The 26619-nt window shown below is 45.0% G+C and overlaps 1 protein-coding gene across 1 annotated transcript in view; it reads left to right on the top strand.

The window, feature by feature from the left end:
• The window catches only part of LOC137652274 (protein RCC2 homolog), a 43934-nt gene that overhangs the window by 3256 nt on the left and 14059 nt on the right, over positions 1-26619 (top strand). Inside the window, exons 2-4 of the mRNA XM_068385565.1 lie at positions 8711-8930; positions 10158-10408; positions 23207-23458. Coding sequence (XP_068241666.1) covers positions 8711-8930; positions 10158-10408; positions 23207-23458 — 723 coding nt within the window. The remainder of the gene's footprint in view (positions 1-8710; positions 8931-10157; positions 10409-23206; positions 23459-26619) is intronic.

The following is a 26619-nucleotide window of genomic DNA, read 5'->3' as shown; positions in this document are numbered from 1 at the left end:
ATCATGTTTAGAGGACTTATATGCAAGTTTAGATTGTTAAAAAACTTCCTTCCTTAAGTATGAAGTAAACTCCTTGGTGATTTTTATGGCCATTGTACAGTGTTCTAAATCAGTTATGTTCCAACACGGAGTACTGTACTTACCTTGAACTACTTTCGTAGGAGTATCTGGGATCTCCTCCCTAACTGACCAAGAATTTTGCGTAGTTCCCCCTATCTCCGTTTTCCCTTGTCGGGTCCCTCTGTGGCGTATGGATACTCGCCCTGAGGCGACCCGGGGTCAGCGTGCGAGAGTGCGCTGCTAGGTCTGAGTCGTCAGTAAGCATCTGGTCGCGTCGTAGATCACATCTCGCCGCTCTCTCTCTCACATCCTGTCCGACACGCCATTGTGTTCCACGTGTTCCCTTTGTGTTTCCCCATCCTTTCCTTGTGTTACTTGTGTTGCTTGCGTGTTCATGTATTCCTGTATGGAATCTCAACGCCGTTGTCCCGGGCCCAAGGCCGGTAAGTCTTGCGGGGCCTGGCTGTCCAGGCCTGATGTCGACCCGCACTCGTTGTGCTCCTTGTGTAGAGGCAATAAGTGCTCCCCTGCCTTCACGTGTCCGGAGTGTGAGTCCTGGCCGGAGTTGCAGTGGACCTTATTCGCGACGAAGAACAAGAAGGCACCCAAACGGTCTCTCAGGAAGGCGGGCACCAGCTCGCCCTTGACGTCGCCTTCAGCGCCTTCGGAGAGAGGTTCTTCTTACCCAGAGTAGGGAACGAGGTAAGTCCGTTGTGGGGAAACGGCCCTTTGCCATTCCCCATGAGTCTGTTATCGGGGATGCTAACTGTGTGGGGCCTACGCAGACGATTGGGAGGTCTGCTAGTGTGGCGGAAGTGTGTACCGTGGACGAGGTTCTGGTGCCTGCAGGACCCGTCTCCAGTGAAGACCCGGTGTGTGGGAGGCCTAAAATAGCTCCTACCCCCCCATCGTGGCAGTGTTTTACAGGTACAACGGTTTCCGGGGGCAGGCGAGACAAAAAAAGGAGGACCACGTGCTCTTCAGACCCTGACTCCATTGTGTGGATGGCGCCAAGGACGCCCTTCAGGTCCCCCATGCGGCAAGAAGAGGAGTTTAAGGGTTGGTTTGCCTCTCGAGGTTCACTACGCACGTCCTTGGCGTCGCTTCCGTCGGACTTCATGCAGCCCGTCACCCTGGTAGCAAAATCACAGGCCCCGAGAGTAGTAGCAGAAGACACGGAGGACTCAGAGAGCTCCTCCTCCTCTTCATCTTCCTCGGAGGATTCCAGCGGCTGAGAGGCGAGAAGGAAGAGGAAGGCGAGCTTGTACGCAGGCCCTTCGAGGAAGAAGGCCAAGATCACAAGGAGGAGTAAGAAGAAGAATTCTTCCAGGAGGAAGTACATTAGAGTGGCTTTTCCCCCTCGCAGGTCGAGCAGGGCTCCTGCCGCTCCAGTGCCTGCCTCGGTGGCTGCTGGAGCCGCTTCCGCGCCCTTGCCCAGTGTCTCTTCGGCTCCGTCTGCCCGTCGGATGCAGCCGTTGGCACACTTTTCCTTGCCTTTGCCCGGCAAGTCACCGGCTCCATCCGTCCAGCGGGGGCAGCCGCGGACGCGACCCAGCAGCATAGCGCCCACGTCCTTTGTCTCACCGGCTCCTTCCGAGCTACAGATGCAGCCGCTGGCACAACAAGGAAGTTACTCTCCACTGATTTCCCGGGGGGGGGGGTAGACCCATGACGGCTACCTCTACCCCGGCGGCTACATCCTTGACGGAGGCAGCCGCTCCATCGACCTGGCTGGAAGGAAGGGATACGTCCGCCCCCACGGATCCATCCATGATCGAGGATGCAGCCGACACGGAGGATCAAGTGGTAGAGGGTTTGTTGGATACCGGCGAGTGTTCCTCAGATGAGGTGTCCTCCTACAGGAAGGTCCTGGCTCTAATACGACACCATCATAGGTTAGACGAGCTGCAACCTTCGTCAAAGCAGACTTGGCTTTCGGGTTTGGGCAGGATGGTGGACAATCCGGTGCAGCAGAAGCCATCCTTGACCCTACCCCTAGCGCCCGACGTAGCCCTGGACATGGAACATGTCGACCGGTTTGTAGCAGGGCATAAGAGCTCCCTAAGAGCCCAAGGGTCCTTCAAGCTCCTGTCTGGACTAAGGACCCAGAAAAAGTTCTATGTGCCGGATGGTCGTCATTTAGGGCCCCGCACCTTAGAAGAAGCCGTCACAACTTTAAACCAGGGCAATACTGATGAAAGGAGCCTTACTGCCACAGTGGTCTTCTCTCAAGCAGAGGCCGCCATGATGGAGGACACTTCCCAAGATATTGTTAACGTGACCTCCTGGCTGGACTGGTGGGCGTGCACCCTAGCAGGGTTCCAACTATCCCACGACTTATCAGTACCAGAAAACCAAGCCCTACTGCAGGAACTTATCCGTTCGGGGGGGTAAAGTGATGAAATTCCTCACTTTCCAGTCCCTGACCCAGACGGCAAACTGGGTCTTGAGGAGGAGGGATACAGTCCTTAACAGGCTTCCCTGTAGACTCCCCGAACCTGAGGCGAAATTCTTAAGGAATGCTCCGGTGTGGGATGAGAAGTGTTCCCCCTTCAGGCGGTAGCTGAAACAATGGAGAGAGTGGCCAGACTTAAGGACTCATCGGTGCCCAGGCAGACAGCGGCAAGACGTCCTCCCCACAGGAGAACATCAGTTGACGGGGCCTACCCACCTACGCCACCTGCCTCCTCCCCTTCCTGGCACCAATCTCCACGGCCCTCCCACAGGGGCAGTGCTCCAGACCAGGCCTCCTTTAGGCAGTAGTAGTCAGGCTCAAGGAGAGGCCGCTCAAACCGTCTCCCCAGAAGGAGATAGGGAGAGAGGCCCCCTACACCTTCCCTCGCCTCAGGTGGGGGGATGCCTCAAACATTTTTGTCAAGCATGGCGAGACAACAGTGCGGACCACTGGTCCGTGACAATCCTAAGGGAGGGATACGGGATTCCCTTCCTGTCGGAACCGCCCCCTCTGATCCCCAAACATCGGGTGGAATGGCTGGCACCCAAGGATCACAACAAGATAGCAGCCTTGCAAGAGGAGGTGTCAGCCATGTTGAACAAGGGAGCTTTGCAACCCGTCCAAGAATCGTCCCCAGGATTCTACAGCAGCCTCTTCCTGGTAGAGAAAGCTACGGGATGTTGGAGGCCAGTCATCGACCTCTCGGCCCTGAACAAGTTTATCAAGAAGACGTCCTTCAAGATGAACACGCCGAAGTCAGTGCTGGCAGCCTTGAGAGAAGGGGATTTCATGATGTCCCTGGATCTCAAGGATGCCTATTTTCAAATCCCCATACATCCCTCCAGCAGGAAGTTCCTCAAAGTGAAGTGGGGATCCCAGTCCCTACAGTTCAAGACCTTCTGCTTCGGCCTGTCAATGGCGCCTCAGGTGTTCACGAGGGTGTTCACTGTAGTATCTGTCTGGGCACACAAACAGGGCATCAGGCTGATCAGATATCTCGACGACTGGTTGCTACTTTCAGCCTCAGAGGCAGCCTTAAAGGAGCAGGGGGCGAAACTATTGCAGTTCTGCGGGGATCTAGGGATCACCATCAACTTAGGGAAGTCCCAGTTAGTCCCCACCACCAGGATGACGTACCTAGGGATGGTCCTGGACTCCCAGTTAGCAAAGGCATTCCCCTCCCAGGAGAGGCTGAACAACCTGGACCAAGTCATTCATCCATTTCTGAAAGGCACACCAATGAAAGCCAAGGATTGGCAGAGACTCGTGGGACACCTGGTCTCGTTGGAGAAGTTGGCCCCTCAGGGGAGGCTCAAGCTGAGGCCAGTCCAATGGAACCTGAAGGACCTCTAGTCACCGGGTGACCCTCCGCAGAATGTAGTCGGGATGACTCCGGCCTCCAGGAACATGCTCCTCTGGTGGTCCTACAGGGCGAACACTCTAAAAGGGATAGCTTTCGCGTCTGCTCCTCCAGAGATGTTGCTCTTCACGGACGCATCATAAGAGGGCTGGGGAGCCCATCTACTCGAGGAAATGGCGGAGGGAAAGTGGTCCCTGGAGGAGAAGACCCTCCTCATAAACCTGCTCGAGCTCCTGGCAGTTCAGAAGGCCCTCGCGATGTTCGCCCATCTACTTCGAGAAAACTCAGTAGCCCTCATGTGCGACAATGCCACTGTAGTGGCATACATAAAGAAGCAGGGAGGCCTAAGATCAAGGGAACTGTGCAACTTCACAGTTCAGATTCTGGAATGGGCCGAAAAGAACCACATCGTTCTCACAGCCAGGTTCATTCCGGGAAAGAGAAACGTACTGGTCGACGGCCTCAGCAGGACAGGACAAGTAGTAGGGTCGGAACGGTCTCTACATCCGCAAGTAGCGCAGGAGGTTCTCCAGTTGTGGGGCTCACCCGTAATAGACCTGTTCGCCACGAGGCTCAATGCTCAGTTACCCGTGTTCCGTTCTCCGGTGTCAGACCCGACAGCAGCGTTCGAGGACGGCTTTCAGCACTCCTGGGACGGTCTCGACGTATACGTAGCGCCCTGGTGGCCGGAGAGGGAGTGGTTTGCGGATCTACAGGACCTGGCCACACTCCCTCCGTGGCCCCTTCCAGTAAGGGAAGATCTACTACACCAGCCGCACTTCCGAAGGCTGCACGAAAACCCGCAGTGCCTGCAGCTACACGCGTGGTTATCAAGCGCCTGTTAAGGAAGGAAAGGTTCTCGGAGAAGACAGCTTCGAGGATGTCAGGGTATCTTCGAAAGTCCTCGTGCGTGGTGTACCAGGCCAAGTGGGCCACGTTCTTGAAGTGGTGTGCCACACAGAACCTGAGGCCCTTAAATGCATCAGTCCACAGGATTGCAGACTTCCTAGTTCACTTGAGGGATGACCTGGGGGTCTCCATTCCAGCCATCAAGGGGGTCAGTGCAGCACTCAATCATGTTTTTCAACTCCGAGGCATCGACCTGGGGACATCTCGCCACATTTCCATGCTCATCGGGAGTTTCGAACAGTCTTGTTCCCCACGCGCTTCTAGGGTTCCGCAGTGGGACGTGGCCAAGGTTCTCAAGGCTCTATCGAGGCCTCCCTTCTAACCCCTTAAGGACATTCTGGATAAAGACCTCACTCTCAAGACAGTGTTCTTACTAGCTCTAGGCTCAGCCAAGCGTGTGAGTGAGCTCCACGGCTTGTCCTTCGAGGTCTCGCACTCAAAAGGGTGGAAGTAACTGTCCTTTAAGTTTCTACCCGAATTCGTGGCCAAAACCCAGAACCCACAAGTTGCTGATCCAAGGTTTGAGGAGTACTCAATTCCAGCAATCCCTCACTCAGACAATCCGGAAGACTTGCTCCTGTGCCCAGTGAGAACAATCAGAAAGTACCTTAGTAGGACAGCCAAACTCAGGCCAGCCATCAAAAGTTTGTTTGTCTCTTCTGGCCCAGTCAATAGGGCAGTCACGATCTCCTTCTGGCTTCGGCAAGTCATCAAGAGGGCTTATGACAGTGATGGATCTGCGGTTCTTGGGACCTCGCGACCCCATGATATTAGGGCCCTTAGCACTTCTTTGGCATTTGATAGCAACATGGCAGTGGGCCAAATCATGTGAGCAGGTACTTGGGCCAGGCAGTCCACCTTTACGGCCCACTACCTGAAAGACGGTACGAGGAAATCCCTGGACTCCTTCTCCATCGGACCAGTAATTTCCGCCATGCAACAAGTTTAAAGGTTAAAGGCCCCGGGTAGCCCGAGGGAAGTAATCGCAAGCGACACAAGTTTCCTCCTTACTCCCCCCTTTCCTTGCTACCCTTTTTTTCCCCTTTCTTTTCCTCCTACCATGTGAGAGATGGATGCTCTGGAAACCCATGTCCGGATTATACATAAAGGTGAGTTGTACGTAAGGTATACTTTTGCGTGCTTTCCCCGACTCTCCTACCCTGTCCACTGGGTCGTCTAGACCTAGCCTCCTATCTAGGTCCCGTGCCCCAGGATGTTAATGGGGTCTTCCGGCCTGTAAGTCCACCCCCTTCTCCTAAAGTGTAAGTCTCCTAAGAAAGTAGTTCGAGGTAAGTACTCCGTGTTGGAACAAATCACAAATTTTAAGTAATTTGTATTTTTCCTAACAGTACTTACCTCGAACTACTTACGGGTTATTGCCCACCCATCCTACCCCGAGTGTCTTACAGGAGTTCGAGTAGTACTTAAACATACGCTTACTGACCACTCGGACCTAGCAGCGCACTCTCGCACGCTGACCCCGGGTCGCCTCAGGGCGAGTATCCATCCGCCACGGAGGGACCCGAAGGGAAAACGGAGATAGCGGGAACTACGCAAAATTCTTGGTCGGTTAGGGAGGAGATCCCAGATACTCCTAAGAAAGTAGTTTGAGGTAAGTACTGTTAGGAAAAATACAAATTACTTAAAATTTGTGATTTTGTGGCTACTCTTCTTATTCGTCATGCAGTGTCAAATATTCTCTTGTACCTAATTCTTTTGAAATATTTTTGAATTTACTAAGAATGCATTTGTTCCCTTTTAGTTTTGCTCTCTTTAAAAGTTTATACAGTACTCATGACAGACTCCTTCGTACATTCTTTTGTTTCATTATTACCTGCACAATTTTCACTACTGTCGCCAGAATGATCGTATTTAACAGTAAGTGCAAACTAGCACATGGTATCTGTCATGTCATGTTATGTTGTAAGAACCCCATTGTTCCATAACTTTATCACCATTATCGTGGAAGATTTTTCATTTTCAGGATTGCATTATAGAATGATGTCAGCAGTCTTACATGAGATAGGTTTATGAAATACAAAAAATATACCTTTTGATTAAGATTCTGTCAACTAGTGCATTAATTACATTGTAATTATTACTGTGGCACATTCAAGGGTTATTAATCTGGCCAATATTTTCATTAATTCTGCTGTTGAGTCATGATTGATTGAATTCTGTTGTGAAAGTACTACACGAATTCTAGAACAATATTCTAACTTGGTTGTCTTTTTTTTCTTTTACACTCTTACATCCAAATTGACAATGAACCTATCTAGAGACAACTACTTCCCTTTTTTTTAAATAGACGTAAATTCATAAATCTCTACGACTTTTCCTCAAAAAATGCCCATACAGTACAAAAATTTTGTTCGCAGGCAGATACATTACTCGTAACCTAGGGTACTACTGTATCTTCCTTTACTGTTGCTGAGCCCTTGGACATGATGTCTGCTGCCCCTGAGAGAAGGAAAAAGTCATCGAAGCATAGGATGACCGATTAGGCCGAGTCTTGTGAAACATTGAATAATTCATCTGCATGGTTTCATGAGAGGAACAGCCCTGTATCAAACCTGAGCCTCCCAGAGAATATGATTCAGTACTGGCATTCATGCATAAACACTGCTGGTCAGGATATTCTCAGTTGCTCTCGTCCCTCTCTTGCCATGGGACACTTTGGTGACCAATTGTTTGATCTCCACAAGATTGCTTTCCATGTTCACAGTCACCACATGTATGATATCCACGTGCAAAGGGTCCATGCACTTCCTTTCATGTTGCTACTAGTCTTCTCATGCTCCGTTACCAGTGGTATCGTTGTCCCCATTCACAACATAATTGGTCTTTTATACACTTGTTGGACAACAGATGATCAGACATATCGCGATTGAACCCTTCCTGTCCATCCTTTAGTGACTTTCGGATCATAGAACTAGATTCTACTTCGTTCCAGTTCTTTTCCAGATCCGAGGTTTCCTCATGATCTTCACTTCATCTCCACGACAACGTTCTGTTTGTGTTTCCTCTCCATGAGACAAGCTAACTCGTTCTCCATGATTGTTATTTTCCATGGGATCTGCCGTTATCAGTAACTACCTGATCAGGATTCATGGTCGAAAATTACACTTGTTCTTCGGGTGGTTTCTATTACAGTATATCTGCCACCCGTTCCTTACCAGCACTCCCGCCCCAAATTTCTTTCAATACTTGAGACCTTCTGACATGCCCTGACTGTTCATGAGTTCTCAGGTCCTATCTCGTCACTCCTACAAACACCGAGAAGCCACACTGTGCTTGCATGGCTGTTGGTGTGGATCCTCTCTAACCAAGGACAGGTACTTGCTTGAGTGTGCTGTGCTCCGTGTGATGCCACACTTTTCCGTTTGCTTTCCAAAGACTAAGATCCCTTAGCCTCGGAGAGCATGAGAGCCAGAAGTAGGTCAGTCATTGATGGAGACTAGCCAATGCTCATTCATCCTTCGTCTTGTTCAGGGGATCACCCCATTCTATTCGTGGGCCTGCTGGTGAATGTTGTAGGGGATGGAAGAAAGGCACCTGACTTTATTCTGTTACCTATAGAGGCAGAGATCTTCAAGATTTAGTCTATGGTCACTACAATTGCTATTAGGGATTGTTTGTGATACATTGTGGACTGCAATTAGGTGTTTACAGTATGAAAAAACTAATTTTATATTAAAAGAACTTAATTTTTTCAGAGTCTTTGTAGAAGGCTTTACAGTGTTGTTTATTCTGCTTAGATGAGACTTTACATGCTTACCTCTTAACTCAGTGTTTTGATAGAGTGAAACAGATTTAGTTTATGCAAGAATTGCTGCACACAAATTAATTTTTTTTTCATTAGTATATGAAAATTACTTGACTGCATATTAATTTTTGTTACACTATATGCCATGTTAATATTTCAGAGGCTCAGTATTCCTGAAGAACGTGGAACTGTGCTCTTCACAGGATGCGCACAATGGGAGTATATTGGGCGGAGAAACCTGAACCAGGTACCATCTTTAATTCACTTTGTTCCTAAACAAATTTCAACCTTCAAAGGCATTAAAGTAGCCTTTGTTGCATCACACTGTACAGCTGCTCATTCTGTTATTATAACAGAAGAGGGAAAAGCATTTACTGTTGGTAAGAACCGTGTTCTTGTTTTTCTTATTATAGCTCAGCTTTGCATTAAGTATTGGCTGCAATTAAGTGAATGGGCAATGAATTTTACCGACTTTCGAGTACAGAAGGCCCTCAACTTACAAGCATTTGGAGATACTAACACAAATCCAACTGAAAATAAAAGATAAGATAAAGAAATACTGCAGTAAAACAATATATCATTTGATATAGTAAGCAAAACAACATTTGTAATAACCTGAGATCTATTTCATATGAAACCTGACTATTTGTTAACTTTTGTAGCTGGAAATCATAGTAATATTTAACAGATTTGGACTTGAAAACAATTTGGCTTGCAAGCAGCAGCTTCTTGGAACCAATTATGTTTGTAAGTTTAGGACCTGTATTCGTTAATCTTTCTAGTTGAATAAGAGTACATTTTTTATCGTGACATGTAGTGGAATCAAGTAGGTTTTTACCACTATTTGTTCCTATATGTAATACAAGCCCACGATCTTTAAGGAGAATATGGCTTTAGTGGAGCTGGAATATCAGTTGTAGAGTTGAACATGTCCACATCCACATTTGATTAAATTTCATAGCTGAATAAAGTCTGAATAAAACATAGAATTATTTCATTTTTTAAGGTAAAGAATCTTTATATAAAATTTTCAGAGAAATAAATCAGTTATTTGCCTTATCTGTATGATATGAAAATATTGCAAGTGTGCCCCGATAAATGGAAAAAGGCTTGGGAATTATGTATGGTAGGTAAAGAAACGCGAGACTTAGAAAACAAATATAAAAGAAAAAAGTATCAAATACATGGAGAAAGACTACAGTACTATATTACTTTGTTAGATATATTTCTGGACAAGTTTTAAAATTTCAGATGAATTTTTCATCCCTTCTATTTTTATTATGGAGAAAATAGATGTGAATTTTTGGAATATTCAGATCTGGAAACTTATTTAATAATCACCTTTTATGAAATTAATGAAAAATAAGAAAGCTGAACATGCTTGAGTATTTATATTTTTCACAAATTTGAAAAAAAAAAAAAAAAGTTGTGGCCACCTGCTTCTCCTGAAAATATTTTGTTTTCTTTCAAGTCAGCTGAAAATTTATTGTCTTGAAGATTTTGAATGCATTTTATGTCACATGGTTTTTAGTATTTCATGTAATAGGCCTCTACCTCCTGAGGACCTCAACAGGCTCTTTTAAACAACATAATTCTCATCTTCATAGGTCGTAACGAGAAAGGTCAACTTGGTGTTGGCGATACGGAAAATCATGCTGGAATAGTTCCGGTAAACAGTCTTGCAGATTTCACAATAGTGCAGGCAGCAGTTGGACGCAATCACACCCTTTTTTTAACAGACCGAGGAACTGTGTTTGCTTGTGGTGATAACAAGTCGGGGCAGTGCGGTACCGGAAATACTATTGCTGTTATCAATGTTCCTTGCAGGATAAGCTTTAAAGAATCAAGAATCACAAAGGTAAGTTGCACTTACATTATTCTTGTTAACTTGATATTTAAAGAGTATGCAGGTGTCTGATGACTTTGCATTAGTCTTTTTATTGGTTGCAGATTGATAATGACCTCTCTATATATTGAAGGTATTGATTTTAAACTCGCCAATAGGCTAACACATTTTGGCTATTTGATTAGATTACAGAAAGTCATCATCTTACAAACTTATTAGGTTCTAAGAAGCTTTTTTAAGTGGGATTTTGTTAAATTTTTCTCTAGAATAGGCTTCATCTAACTCACATGCCTACAATTTTCAGCTTCAATGGTCAACAAATAGTCCCTTTTCATATTGCAAATGTCGTCTTGCTTACTGTATTAGATTATACAGTATTGTTTTATTACTGTATTTCATTATGAGCTTTAGGTACAATATCTGAGATTTATGGTTTCTGTTGGATTCGTGTTTTTATCTTCAATTGTTTGCAAGTTGGGGATCTTCTGTAGTACTTTAATTAAAACTTTTTCCTGAATATAAACAACCATCTAATCCCCCAAAATTCATTCCTTAAATATGTCCACATTTATGTTCTTGGAATAGGTCAAAACTTTACATTCCTTTGTCTACCAAACAAACGATGAATTTTAGTATAGTAAATGTGCTTCAGGAACCCTTAAATAGTAATGAATTTCATTTATCCCTTGACAAGAATTTACGACACAACATCTATGTCCTGAATTTCCCAGATTATTACTACCACTAGGCTACAACCCTAGTTGGAAAAATAGGATGCTATAAGCCCAAGGGCTCCAATATCATCCCGCTGAGGAAAGGAAACAAGGAAATGATTAAACTATAAGAGAAGTAATGAACAATTAAAATAAAATATTTTAACAGTAACAACATTAAAATAGATCTTTCATATATAAACTATAAGAATAAACAATAAAAGCAGGGAGAGAAATAAGATAGAATTTTGTGCCTGTCTGTACCCTAAATCAAGAGAACTCTACCCCAAGGCAGTGGAAGACCACAGTACAGAGGCTATGGCACTGCCCAAGACTAGAGAACATTGGTTTGATTTTGGAGTGCCCTTTGAGAAGAGCTGCATGCCGTAGCTGAAGAGAATCGTCCAACCTTAATTCCTCCTTAGAGAACAACTAATATTCAGCTTTATTTTATATTGTGTTCATTATTTATATGTATCAGAGCAAAACATTGTATCCGTATTCAAATTTTTTTGTAGACAAGTATGAACAAGATTTGGATGTGTACCCATGCAGTGTTCACAGGTTTATTTTTTGCAAATTTGTTTTCGTAACAGCTCGCAACCTCCCCTCCCCTGCTCAAAGCCTAATTCTTTCGATCTCCTAGCATCACTAGTAGAAGAATTATCTCTCACATGTCTTGGGAATAACTTTTTGTTAACTGCAAATTATAAATCAAAGCAGTGCAATAAGGATTGCAGAGTGTAATAGATGAGATCCAAGAGAGTATGAAGATTGTGATTGGTGACATCAATGACAAAATTGGAAGGAATAATTAAGGTATAGAGAAGGTGATTGGTGTTGAGGTTCTTGGCGAAGTTGCAAATCAATTTTTTGTTCAACAATCTTGTTATTGGAGGTACTCTTTTCCAGCCCAAAGTCATTCCCAAATATACATGGACTTCACCATGTGGCAATTACAAAAATCAAATAGATCATATAGCCATTAATAAAGATATAGAGGTGCAGATATGTGTTGTGATCACCAGCTTCTCATTGCCATACTGAAATGAAAACTGAAAGCACCCAACAGAAATGTAGATAGAATACCTAGGTTTGATTCAGCTAAGATTCTAGAAGATGAGCACAGAGAAACCTTTGCAATTGAATGTAAGAATTGAATTGCAGTCTTCGAAACTTCAGGACAAAGAGAAGACAATTAACAAAGGAATGGTGTGATATTAAGAACATATATCAGTCTTGGTTGTGCAATTTTTGGACATGCAGTTAAGCCTTGGATATCAAATGATACTTGGGATATAAAACAAAGACAGAAATTGATTGTTGAAATTTTTTGAGAAAGTAATGAATATTATTGGGTAAAGCATGCTAAGTATTCTGATATTGATAGTGAGGTCAAAATAAAAGCCAGGATTAACTGGTAAGAATATTTAGGCAGCAAAGCAGGTGAGGGTGACAAAGCTATGAATTCAAGCAGTGGCAATGATGTAAGAATTACTAATAGAATTAATGAAATCTCTACTGGGGCAAAGAAGAAGCAGCATATACCCATTAAAATGAGAGATGGACCTGTAATAACAACAAAAGATGAATAAAGACAACGTTGGATGGAACACTTTAGTAAGGTCATGAATAGGGTACATGAAGGGAATAATTTTATTGCTATACCTAAGCTGAGGAAGACGGATGTGCCTATGAATGAATTCCGTGTTCGAAGTTGAAGCTATCATTAAATAACTCGAAGAGATTGAAAGCCCATGGTTACGATAGAATAACTGCTGAGTAAATATTGGCTGAAAATCAAGTGACTTCTAGAATACTTACAAGATTGTTTTATAGAATGTGGCGTGAAGAAGAAAAACTTGATAAATGGGAGCTAGGTGTGATGGTGAAAATGGCAAAAAAAAAGGAGATCTGACTGACGACAATAGTAAAAGGGTCACCGCACTTAAGGTAAAAGGTAAAGGTGTGTGGTTTCAGTTCCGGTTTCATCAAAAGAGATGCTCACCAGAATGTCAGTCTGGAAAGCCCAACCCCCACTGTGGTGCCCAATCACACCAGTAACCTCCCCAGTAAACAGCTTAAACTCACGGTCCCAGGCTGGGATCGATTTGCTGCTGTGCAAATGCTAAGCGAACAAGTTACCTCTGTACTTTCATTAATTATCATGAAAAGATATATTATGCTTATTCTAAAGAGACTAGATAGAAAAATTGATGAATAAGTAAGATTTAGTGAAGGTAGAAGTTAAACTGAACCAATTTTCATTTTAAGGTATGTACATCAATGTGTAGAATATAGAAATCCACTTTGGATGCCATTTGTAGACTATGAAAAGAGCCTTTGATAATGTGCACCGGCCAATTTTGTGGAGAGTCCTGCGCTATTGTAGAGTTCATTTTAAATATGTAAATTTTATTTAGCCCGTTCATGAGCATAGCAAGTGCAAAGTTATGATAGTGTAGTCTTATCAAATGAATTTCCAGTGAACAGTGGAGTACTCCAAGGGAATGTGGTGTCATCTATGTTATTTATCCTCCTCATGGATTTTGTAATGCATAGTGAACTGTTTGGGATGGTGGAGAAGGATTGGACTGGATTAGTAATAGGAAATTAGCTGACATAGAGTATGCTGATGACGCTGTCCTTATTAGCAGAACCACAGGACCAAAGAATTTTGTTTGGCTGAAGAAAGGAGGAGGAGGGGCTAATATCAGGGAGGGGGAGCTTTTCTTAGTGAAATTTCATAAGTAGGATATATGACCATATACTGCACTCTTTTGTAAGATATACGTGTGATTGTAACTTATATTTGGTTTATATTTGTAAATGACGTTATCTGGTCCGTAATCGTGTGTAGTACCGAGAAAATTTTGACGTCATTGTAGCGAAGCGGATAACATACATACATACATATACCAAGGCACTTCCCTCAATTTTGGGGGGTAGCCGACATCAAACAAATGAAACAAAAAAGGGGACCTCTCCTCTCTACGTTCCTCCCAGCCTGACAAGGGCTCAACCGAGTTCGGCTGGTACTGCTAGGGGTGCCACAGCCCACCCTCCCCCGTTATCCACTACAGATGAACCTACATAATGCTGAATCCCCTACTGCTCCTACCTCCGCGGTCTTCCAAGGCACCGGAGGAAGCAGCAGAGCCTACCGGAACTGCGTCACAATCGCTCGCCATTCATTCCTATTTCTAGTACGCTCTCTTGCCTCTCTCACATCTATCCTCCTATCACCCAGAGCTTCCTTCACTCCATCCATCCACCCAAACCTTGGCCTTCCTCTTGTACTTCTCCCATCAACTCTTGCATTCATCACCTTCTTTAGCAGACAGCCATTTTCCATTCTCTCAACATAGCCAAACCACCTCAACACATTCATATCCACTCTAGCTGCTAACTCATTTCTTACACCCGTTCTTACTCTCACTACTTCTTTCCTAACCCTATCTACTCGAGATACACCAGCCGTACTCCTTAGACATTTCATCTCAAACACATTCAATTTCTGTCTCTCCGTCACTTTCATTCACGGATTTACCTCCCATTCATGGTCATTCTTGTCTACCAGTTTCAATCATCGTCCAAGCACTCGAGCATTCACCTCTCTCACCACTCCATCAACATACAAGTTAAACAACCACGGCGACATCAAACATCCCTGTCTCAGCCCCACTCTCACTGGAAGCCAATCGCTCACTTCATTTCCTATCCTAACACATGATTTACTACCTCTGTAGAAACTTTTCACTGCTTGCAACAACCTTCCACCGACTCCATATAACCTCATCACATTCCACATTGCTTCCCTATCAACTCTATCATACGCTTTCTCCAGATCCATAAATGCAACATACACCTCCTTACCTTTTGCTAAATATTTCTCGCATATCTGCTTAACTGTAAAAATTTGATTCATACAACCCCTACCTCTTCTAAAACCACCCTGTACTTCTAAGATTGCATTCTCTGTTTTATCCTTAATCCTATTAATTATTACTCTACCATACACTTTTCCCACCACACTCAACAAACTAATACCCATTGAATTACAACACTCATGCACATCTCCCTTACCCTTATATAGTGGTACAATACACGCACAAACTCAATCTACTGGTACCATTGACAACGCAAAACACACATTAAACAATCTCACCAACCATTCAAGTACAGTCACACCCCCTTCCTTCAACATCTCAGCTCTCACACCATCCATACCAGATGCTTTTCCTACTCTTGTTTCATCTAGTGCTCTCCTCAATTCCTCTCTTGTAATCTCTCTCTCGTTCTAATCTCCCTTCACCGGCACCTCAACACCTGCAACAGCAATTATATCTGCCTCCCTATTATCCTCAACATTCAGTAAACTTTCAAAATATTCCGCCCACCTTTTCCTTGCCTTCTCTCCTTTTAACGACCTTCCATTTCCATCTTTCACGGTCTCTTGAATTCTTGAACCAGCCTTCCTTACTCTCTTCACTTCTTTCCAAAACTTGTTCCTATTCTCTTCATATGAATGACCCAATCCCTGACCCCACCTCGGGTCAGCTACCCTCTTTGCCTCACTTAACTTGCGCTTTTCTTCCACATTTTTCTCTATATCTTTCACTATTACTCTGCAGCCATTCTTCAAAAGCCCTCTTTTTCTCTTCCACTTTTACCTTCATTCCTTCATTCCACCATTCACTGCCCTTCCGTATGCTGCCTTGAACAAACTTCTTGCCACACACATCACTTGCAATCCCAAGAAGCGGATTACACTGAAAGTAAACAGTTAATCCAAATTGTTTTGAAGCAGTTGGATCGTGATACAGTTACCCAAGACACTATTTCTGGAAAAGCAATGGTATTGGAGATGTTAAGAATGCGGGAAAGCCTATAAAATTTGATAAAAGATACTGTTTCATCAGGCTGAGTACTGAATCTATCCAATAATAGCAACAATGCAATTTTAAATATTAAACTTAGCCGGTGAATATATAATAGCTGACGTCTCGGACGGCTCGACAGAAACACAAAAACTCGCGAGCGATCGCCATGAAGGTTGCGGGTGTGCCCACCAGCGCCAACTATCGGCCAGATACCGCATATACATGTAAACAGCTCCAGTTCTTCTCTGTCGGTCTTGTCGACAAGTTGATTCCATTACTCGCTGTTGACCTGGAGTTTTTCGTCATTCTTGGTGAAGTACTTCTTTTTGGTTTTGAGCTTTCGCAGTGCAGGTGTTTTTATCTTCAATTAAAACTCTTGAACCCTTTTTTGGATAGATTTTATTGTTGATGACTTTGGATTGTTTTTGGATTTTCTTTGACTTTTCAAAATGGCTGACCCTTCTCCGATTCCTAAATTTCGTAAATGTAATGCTAGGGATTGTAACAAACGTCTTCCAAAGGCCTCTCTCGACCCACATACCGTGTGTTCTAATTGCCGGGGTAAAACCTGCCAATTAGGAGATCGGTGTGATGAGTGCGTGGTACTTTCGGAATTCGACTGGCTAGAATTTGATAAGTATTCTCGTAAGCTTGAGAGAGATAGGGTGAGGAGAAGTTCCTCTAGATCATTAGATTTTTCCTCCTCCCATGCCCCTGAACCTAATCCTTCCCCAGTAGTAGTTGTGCCTGAACCTTCTACTAGCACTCATGAACCATCCATGCGGGATATGTTGCTTGCCATTCAAGCATTGGGCGAGAGAGTTGAGTCTTTGGCTACGGACCGTAATCAACTCATGGCGGATGTGAAAGTGTTAAAGTGTCAGAGTGCCACATTAGAAAATCGTGGGGATAAAGTGATTAGTGCGCAAAGTGTTTTTAGTGTTGCGACCGAGGGTTCGTCTGTTCGTGCTTGTCGTTCGCCTAGTCCGAGACCTCTTGCAAGCTCCTATGCACCAGGGAGAAGTAATGTCGTAGGACTTATGGGGACGAGAGGCTATAACCAACGAACAGACGTTCCCTCTATGGTTTCGGGCGTGTCTCGTCAAGACCGCCCCTACCATAAGACGAGCGAGGCGGTTTTCTCCTCGTCTTCCGAAGGCTTCTCGCGAAAGAAACCGTGGAGCAAGGTTTCTAGACCCTTAAAGCGGAAGTCAGTCCCTTCAGGACAGGTCCAGCGTCCTGGCTGTAGCCATTGGGACAGCTCTGACCCTGTGCAGTCATCGGAAGACTGCTCGCCGTCACAGACGTTACCATCGTCTCGACCCGTACCGACTCCCGTTGATCCTAAATGGGTTGTCCTGCAGGATATGCAGAATAAGCTTGCCTCCCTTATGGAGGAGTATACCGTTGAGCAGGTTCACGATGATCCTCGCCGTTACGCTGATCGAGATCCTGGCCGTCAGCCGCCCAAACGAGCCTTTGCTCGTCCTGTTGATGTTGACGTTACAAAGTCACGTTTTGTAGAGCCTCACTCGATGCAGTCCCGTGTTGACTTTCAGCCGCTTGTTGACGTTCAGCCGCTGCCGCATGCTCGTGTTGACGTTCAGGACGTTCGCCAACCAGCTAAGTTGACTTGTTTTGACGTTGAGCGTCAAGCACCGCAGTCAAGAGTTGTTTGCTCAATCTAGGCAGTCAAGGCAGTCTCGACTTGACGTCGAGCGTCCTCCCGCTCCTGTTGTTGTTGCTGGTCAGTCCTTTAAGCAGTTACATGACGTAGCGTCCTTGACTGCTACTGATGCTCCTTTGCGTGTGGACTCTGCTTGTCAAGCATTGCCACCACGGCAGGTCTCTCCCTTGCTTGAGACTCATCAGTTGTCGGACGAGGTTCCTTCAGATGAGGATGTTGCTGATCCTCCACCTACTGATAATCCTTTGGATTTTTTATCAGACGTAGAAGAGCCTAAGGCTGCGCAACCTTCTATGGATTTTAAGAAAATCATGATGATTTTCAAGGATCTTTTCCCAGATCATTTTGTTACTGCTGCTCCTCGTTCGCCTCCGTCTGAGTTTGCGCTAGGCTTAGCTGCTACCAAGCCTGCCTTTACTAAGCTAGTGCTCTCTCGCTCTTCTAAGAGGGCTTTACGTCTTCTAGGCGACTGGTTGGTTACCAGGAGGAGTTTGGGGAAGACGGCCTTTGCCTTCCCACCTTTTAAGCTAGCTTCTAGATCGAGCGTCTGGCATGACACGGTAGAACTTCTCGGCTTGGGAGTCCCTGCCTCTGCCCAGGGTGACTTCTCAAGCCTCGTAGACTCTCCCCGTCACCTGGCCATGAGACGCTTTAAAATTTGTTGGTCCTCCTCGGACCTTGACCATCTCCTTAAAGGGGTATACAGGGCCTTCGAAGTTTTTAACTTTTTAGATTGGTCTCTAGGAGCATTAAGTAGGAAGATCTCGTCTGCTGACCAAGATGTGTCCTTACTTATTATGTCTTGTATGGACAAAGCCATCCGCGATGGCTCCAATGAGCTCGCCTCCACCTTTACGTCTGGAGTCTTGAAGAAGAGAGAAATCCTTTGCTCTTTCCTTTCAGCAGGAGTTACTCCCTGTCAAAGATCAGAACTTCTCTTTGCTCCCTTATCGGCTGCCTTGTTTCCTCAACAGCTGATTAAGGACATTGCTGCTTCGCTTGTACAGAAGGACACACATGACCTGATGGCTTCTTCTGCTCGCAAGGGAGCTCCTTCTTCATCCTTTGTTGTGAGACCCAGAATCGAGACTCCTGCGTCTAGGTTTATCCCGCCCTTTCGTGGCAGAGCTCCCAGCAGGGGAGGCTCTCGTGCCGACGGAAAGAGAGGTAAGAGGAGAGGAGCCAAGTCCTCCCGTGGCAGAGTCTGACTGCCCACGTCCTCAGACAGCGGTAGAGGCCAGACTGAACAACTTCTGGCAGGCCTGGGAGAAGAGGGGTGCAGACCAAGAGTCTGTGTTGTTGCTCAAGGAGGGGTACAAAATACCTTTTGTACGCAGACCTCCTCTAGTAACAGTTCCTCTAGACCTCTCTCCCAGGTATCGAGAGGAGTCAAAGAGACAAGCTCTACATCACGAAGTGTCTCTGTTGCTAGAGAAGGGAGCGGTGGTGAAAGTCTCGGACCTTCAATCACCGGGATTTTACAACCGTCTCTTCCTAGTCTCAAAGCATACGGGAGGTTGGAGGCCAGTGCTGGACGTCAGTGCGCTCAACGTTTTTGTTACGAAAACAAAATTTACGATGGAGACCACGAAGTCCGTCCTAGCAGCGGTCAGAGAGGGAGACTGGATGGTCTCTCTCGACCTGCAAGATGCGTACTTCCACATTCCTATACACCTGGATTCCCAACCGTTTCTGAGGTTTGTTTACAGGAATGTGGTGTACCAGTTTCGAGCACTGTGCTTCGGCCTCAGCCCTGCTCCTCTCGTGTTTACGAGGCTCATGAGGAATGTGGCAAAATTCCTTCATTTATCGGGAATTCGAGCCTCCCTGTACTTGGACGACTGGCTTCTCAGAGCATCGTCCAGTCATTGCTGTCTGCAGGACCTACACTGGACGTTGGGTCTGGCAAAGGAGTTGGGACTTTTGGTCAACTTAGAAAAGTCTCAACTGGTTCCATCCCAGACGATTCTCTATTTGGGGATGGAGATTCGCAGTCTAGTTTTTCGGGCTTTTCCGTCTGCCACCCGAATAGAACAAGCCCTGCTCAAAGTCCGACTCATGCTGAAAAGAGAACGTTGTTCAGTAAGAAGTTGGATGAGTCTCGTAGGGACTCTGTCATCCCTGGAGCAGTTTGTCTCGCTAGGGAGACTTCACCTTCGCCCTCTCCAGTTCCATCTAGACTCTCACTGGAACAAGAGCAAGACTTTAGAAGCTGTATCAATCCCGGTCTCCGAGCCAGTAAAAGCATGCCTGAACTGGTGGGACAGCAACATAAGTCTGAGAGAGGGTCTGATTTTGGTTGGGGTGCGACTCTGGACGGTCGGGAATGTTCGGGTCTTTGGACGTCGGTTCAGAAGAGCATGCACATCAACGGCAAGGAGCTATTAGCAGTCCACTTGGCCTTGATGAGTTTCGAGAGCATTCTTCGAAACAAAGTGGTAGAGGTCAATTCAGACAACACCACAGCTTTGGCGTACATCTCCAAACAAGGAGGCACTCACTCCCACACACTGTACGTGATCGCAAGGGACCTCCTCATATGGTCAAAAAATCGAGGCATCTCCCTGTTGACAAGATTCATCCAGGGGGACTTGAACGTCTTGGCAGACTGTCTCAGTCGGAGAGGTCAGGTGATCCCCACGGAATGGACCCTCCTCAAGGACGTGTGCAAGAGTCTTTGGGCGACTTGGGGTCAACCCTCCATAGACCTCTTTGCCACCTCGTTGACCAAAAGGCTCCCGATCTATTGCTCGCCAGTCCCAGATCCAGAGGCGACCCACATAGACGCGTTTCTACTGGACTGGTCTCACCTGGACTTGTACGCATTCCCACCGTTCAAGATAGTCAACAAGGTACTGCAGAAGTTCGCCTCTCACGAAGGGACAAGGTTGACGTTGGTTGCTCCCCTCTGGCCCGCGAGAGAGTGGTTCACAGAGGTACTTCAATGGCTGGTAGACGTTCCAAGGAGTCTTCCTCTAAGGATAGATCTCTTACGGCAGCCCCACGTAAGGGATCTTCATCAAAGCCTCCACGCGCTTCGTCTGACTGCCTTCAGACTATCGAAAGACTCTCAAGAGCTCGAGGCTTTTCGAAGGAGGCAGCCAGAGCGATTGCGAGAGCTAGGAGAGCTTCTACCATCAAAGTATACCAGTCGAAGTGGGAAGTCTTTCGAGACTGGTGAAAGTCAGCATCTATTTCCTCTTCCAGTACCTCTGTAGCCCAAATCGCAGATTTTCTCTTACATCTGAGAAATGTTCGCTCCCTCTCAGCACCCACTATTAAGGGCTACAGGAGCATGTTGGCGTCTGTCTTTAGACATAGAGGCTTAGATCTTTCCAATAATAAAGATCTCCAAGATCTCCTTAAGTCTTTCGAGACCTCTAAGGAGCGTCGTATGGCAACTCCTGGATGGAACTTAGACGTGGTCCTAAGGTTCCTCATGTCAGACAGGTTTGAGCCATTACATTCAGCCTCCCTGAAGGATCTCACCCTCAAGACACTTCTTAGTGTGCTTGGCTTCGGCTAAAAGGGTCAGTGAGATCCATGCCTTCAGTAGGAACATCGGCTTTTCCACGGATAAAGCCACATGTTCACTTCAGCTTGGTTTCTTGGCCAAAAATGAACTGCCTTCTCGTCCTTGGCCTAAGTCATTTGATATACCTTGCCTGTCAGAGATCGTAGGCAACGAACTTGAAAGAGTACTGTGTCCAGTTAGAGCTCTTAGGTTCTATTTAGCTCGTACCAAATCCTTACGAGGTGGATCTGAGGCCTTGTGGTGCTCAGTTAAGAAGCCATCTTTACCTATGTCAAAGAATGCTTTGTCATATTTTATCAGATTTTTAATCCGAGAGGCTCATTCTCACTTGAGTGAAAAAGACCGTTGCTTGCTTAAGGTTAAGACGCACGAAGTAAGAGCTATAGCAACTTCCGTGGCCTTTAAGCAAAATAGATCTCTGCAAAGTATTATGGACGCGACCTTTTGGAGAAGCAAGTCGGTATTCGCGTCATTTTACTTAAAAGATGTCCAGACTCTTTATGAGGACTGCTACACACTGGGTCCATTCGTTGCAGCGAGTGCAGTAGTGGGTGAGGGTTCTACCACTACATTCCCTTAATTCCAATATCCTTTTAATCTGTCTCTTGAAATGTTTTTAATCTTGTTTTGGGTTGTACGGAAGGCTAAGAAGCCTTTCGCATCCTGGTTGATTTGGCGGGTGGTCAAATGTCATTTCTTGAGAGCGCCCAGATTGAGGGTTTTGATGAGGTCCTGTTGTATGGGTTGTCGCCCTGGATACTTCAGCTCCTGGGAGTCTTTCAGCATCCTAAGAGGATGGCTGGGCTTCGTGAGGAAAGCAGACTAACAAGGCAGAGTAATCGTCAGAGTCAGCTTCCTTACCAGGTACCTATATTTATTTGGGTTTTGTTATGATATAACTGTCAAAAACTCTAAGCATATACGCCGTAAACTGTATTAATACTGGTCTCTACCCACCACCATGGGTGTGAATCAGCTATTATATATTCACCGGCTAAGTTTAATATTTTAAAATGATATTTTGATTATAAAATAAATTTTTGAATATACTTACCCGGTGAATATATAAATTAAAGGCCCCCCCTTCCTCCCCGATAGAGACCCAGCGGGATGAGAAGAACTGGAGCTGTTTACATGTATATGCGGTATCTGGCCGATAGTTGGCGCTGGTGGGTACACCCGCAACCTTCATGACGATCGCTCGCGAGTTTTTGTGTTTCTGTCGAGCCGTCCGAGACGTCAGCTATTATATATTCACCGGGTAAGTATATGCAAAAATTTATTTTATAATCAAAATATCATTTTTAAGAAAAGGACAAAGCTGTCAACTTTGAATAGGTTCCTTGTCAAAACTGATAGTAAGATTAAAAGAAAAGACAACCAAGTATCCAGAAAAATTAAATTAAGTGATGCATTTACTGATAGTGAAAGCAATTCAAGAGAGTTCCCTTTATTTTAACCAAAGTTCTCATGGTTGGAGACTATCCCTGTGAGCAGTAACCAACCTTCACCTCATTGAATTCTATCTTGAATTCCTCCTCCTCTTCCTTTCTCGTATCCCGAATGCCAGCCTTGTTTCTGTACAGTATTACATAATAAAAATGACATGGATGAAGTGAATGAAAACAATGAAATAAGTAATGAAAAGTATACTGTAGTATAATGATGTAAAAGGTGGTTAATGAAAGAAAGAAATATTCTTACTCCCAGTAGTCATACCAAGTAGTGAGGAGTAAAAGAATCAGGTCGTACAAAGTAGATTTCTCTCATTTTTTAACAGTCTTGGTTGATTTGACAGGTATTTTTTCCTATACATAAGATAATGAAGAATAGTATAGTACTATGATTGATGGGTATTTTTGTAAATTTTAGATATATAAATTGTAAAATTAAATCTATTGTATCATTTCAAGAAAGATCACTTGTGTCATAGATATTTTGCTAAATGAATTATCCTATTGATATTTTCTATTTGTTTTTTACTATTTACAGGTAGCATGTGGAGGAGAGTTCAGCATGATTGTTGACAAGAAAGGTTACCTTTACTCCTTTGGTTTACCTGAATATGGACAACTTGGCCATAATACAGATGGTAAATTTTTCTTAACCAGCAACAAGCTTGCATTCCAGCATGAAAGATCGCCCAGGAGAGTTCCGATCTTTGTAGAACGCAGTAAAGATGGTCACCCTACCCCTGTTACAGATGTACAAATTGTAGATGTCGCATGTGGAGCTAATCATACAGTAAGTGTATCAGTGTACATTATTTGGTTATAGGTGAAGCAAAAAAGAAAAATGTATTAAATTTATTGAAACATTGTCTCTTATAAGTATCCATTCAGCCACATTACTAGCATCTTCTTGTGAATATGACTAGTGTTGAGGGATATCCTGGTAGCTTAGTTGGGTTGCCAGCAACTCTTAACTCTCATGATCATCACTGTCTTTTTTAGAGTATGGGTGGGAGTTTTGGGGTGCCTTATAAGTCTCCATGCTGAGTTACCAGGAGCTATAGCCTAGTTCTCCCTGGTCTTAGTTGGATTAAAAGAAATTTTAGACCCTTGCTGAGATTTCCAGCACCACAGCATTCAGAAACATTGTAGTACAAACGCAATATTTATAGAGACCACATAAGTTACCAGAGTTGTGCTATTAAACACATACACATCTCAGTGAGATCTCCATTCAGCCTCTTTAGTTCTGTCAGAATGGTGTAGTTGGAATCTCTTTATTTTGAATTCAAGCTTTAGCCTGCACTTGCTGATTTACTACTTGTGTTGACTCGGCTTTGAGTTCTTGTAATAGACATGGAGACAATTGTAAGTCATGCATAGGAGTTAGTTTAACATCTATAAAACTTCTAGGAGTCCAGGATTCTTTGACTCTTTACTCATGCAATTGGTATTTGAGATGGTAATATAGTCTGCACAGAGTTACTCAGTGCTTCCATCCATCCATACACCAAGGCACTTCCCCCAATTTTGGGGGGTAGCCGACATCAACAAATGAAACAAAACAAAAAGGGGACCTCTACTCTCTACGTTCCTCCCAGCCTGACAAGGGACTCAACCTAGTTCAGCTGGTACTGCTAGGGTGCCACAGCCCACCCTCCCCCGTTATCCACCACAGATGAAGCTTCATAATGCTGAATCCCCTACAGCTGCTACCTCCGCGGTCATCTAAGGCACCGGAGGAAGCAGCAGGGCCTACCGGAACTGCGTCACAATCACTCGCCATTCATTCCTATTTCTAGCACGCTCTCTTGCCTCTCTCACATCTATCCTCCTATCACCCAGAGCTTCCTTCACTCCATCCATCCACCCAAACCTTGGCCTTCCTCTTGTACGTCTCCCATCAACTTTTTAGCAGACAGCCATTTTCCATTCTCTCAACATAGCCAAACCACCTCGACACATTCATATCCACTCTAGCTGCTAACTCATTTCTTACACCCGTTCTCACCCTCACCACTTCGTTCCTAACCCTATCTACTCGAGATACACCAGCCATACTCCTTAGACACTTCATCTCAAACACATTCAATTTCTGTCTCTCCATCACTTTCATTCCTCACAACTCCGATCCATACATCACAGTTGGTACAATCACTTTCTCATATAGAATTCTCTTTACATTCATGCCCAACCCTCTATTTTTTACTACTCCCTTAACTGCCCCCAACACTTTGCAACCTTCATTCACTCTCTGACGTACATCTGCTTCCACTCCACCATTTGCTGCAACAACAGACCCCAAGTACTTAAACTGATCCACCTCCTCAAGTAACTCTCCATTCAATATGACATTCAACCTTGCACCACCTTCCCTTCTCGTACATCTCATAACCTTACTCTTACCCACATTAACTCTCAACTTCCTTCTCTCACACACCCTTCCAAATTCTGTCACTAGTCGGTCAAGCTCAGAGCCTGGGAGTAGCGGATTCTCGATTCGACTCTTTCCGGATTTCTAGTCTCCATACTGTAACAAATGACCCAGACCATCTCTTACTATGCCCAGTAAGGAGTTTGAGGCTGTACCTTAAGAGAACAGCAGCAGCACGTCCTCGTGTGCCTGCACTATTCGTCAGCACAGGAAGGACCAAGAGGACGGTCACCAAGAACACCATCTCAGCTTGGATTCGCAGGGTCACTGACAATGCACTGAATCCAGACCCTCCTCCGTCACGTTGCCCCGAGCTCATGATGTCAGGGGCATAGCTATGTCCCTGGCCTTCAAAAGAAACTACTCAGTGACGCAGGTTCTTCAAGCTGTGGTGTTGAAGCATCAGAACACGTTCACATCCCACTACCTGCAAGACGTGACCCACAGGAACTCGATACGTTTCTTATCGGTCCTGTAGTGGCTGCACAACAGCTGGTTTAAAACCTCAAGCTCCTATTGGACATGTAGCAGAAGGTTGAGGGCATTGGTACCCGGTTTTAGTCTGCATGAATGAAAAGGCTTGACTGGCCCTTATTCTTTTCTTCATTCTCCCCTCTCTTGGGGAAAGCAGCATCCTGGGTTCTCTGCATAGCTAACCTTAAACCACTGCAGGGAAACCATGCTCCCTTGTGTATCTAGTATTAAGATTACTACTGTTGCGTCCCCATACCCTGACAAGGTGGTATTGGGAAAGTCCTAGTGCACAGTTTTTCCATCTAAAGAACTCGGAATAACTTTACCAGGACAAGTCACACTTCTACATACCTACACATACAGCTTGTGTAGGCCGCGAACCTTGCGTAGCAAAGTTTTTGCGAGGAGAGGGGCTCCTTATTCCTTGAGTGCTAACACACTCAGATAAGGAGCCCCCGGGCGAAGCCAAAAACCCAGATTGGCTTGGACGTCCACCCTTCCTTATGGGTGAGTCACCCCTATTAAATAGCGTGGTTTGTATTCCAGTTACGGAACAAATGACAAATTCGTAGATAATTTGTATTTTTCCTAACTATACAAACCTTAGCGATTTAACCAAACTTGCCCGCCAGCCCTATCCCCCTTGAAGTCCTACCTCCAAGCAAAGTGAGCTCAATCACAGGTGTGTGAGGGGGAGTGGTAGCAAGCTACCCTCCCTACCCCCTGCTATCTAGCGGTGTGGGTAGTTTACCCTCGTTAAAAATTAATGGCTCGTCATTTCAGCTACGCCGAAAGTAATACCCCTGTTAAATACCTAAGGTTTGTATAGTTAGGAAAAACACAAATTATCTACGAATTTGTCATTTTGATGGAGTGGTGAGAGGTGAATGCTCGAGTCCTTGGACAAGGATTGAAACTGATAGACGATAATGATCATGAATGTGGGGGGGGAAATCAGTTGTTGTTTGCGGATGATATTGTACTGGTTGCAGACTCGGAAGAGAAGCTTAGCTGATCAGTAACAGAATTTGGAAGGGTATGTGAGA

Source organism: Palaemon carinicauda, chromosome 13 (genome assembly GCF_036898095.1).
Source record: "Palaemon carinicauda isolate YSFRI2023 chromosome 13, ASM3689809v2, whole genome shotgun sequence".
In the NCBI taxonomy this organism is placed as follows: Eukaryota; Metazoa; Arthropoda; class Malacostraca; order Decapoda; family Palaemonidae; genus Palaemon; species Palaemon carinicauda.
Note: the sequence above shows the minus strand (reverse complement) of the source record. Positions and strands in the feature narration are given on the sequence as shown.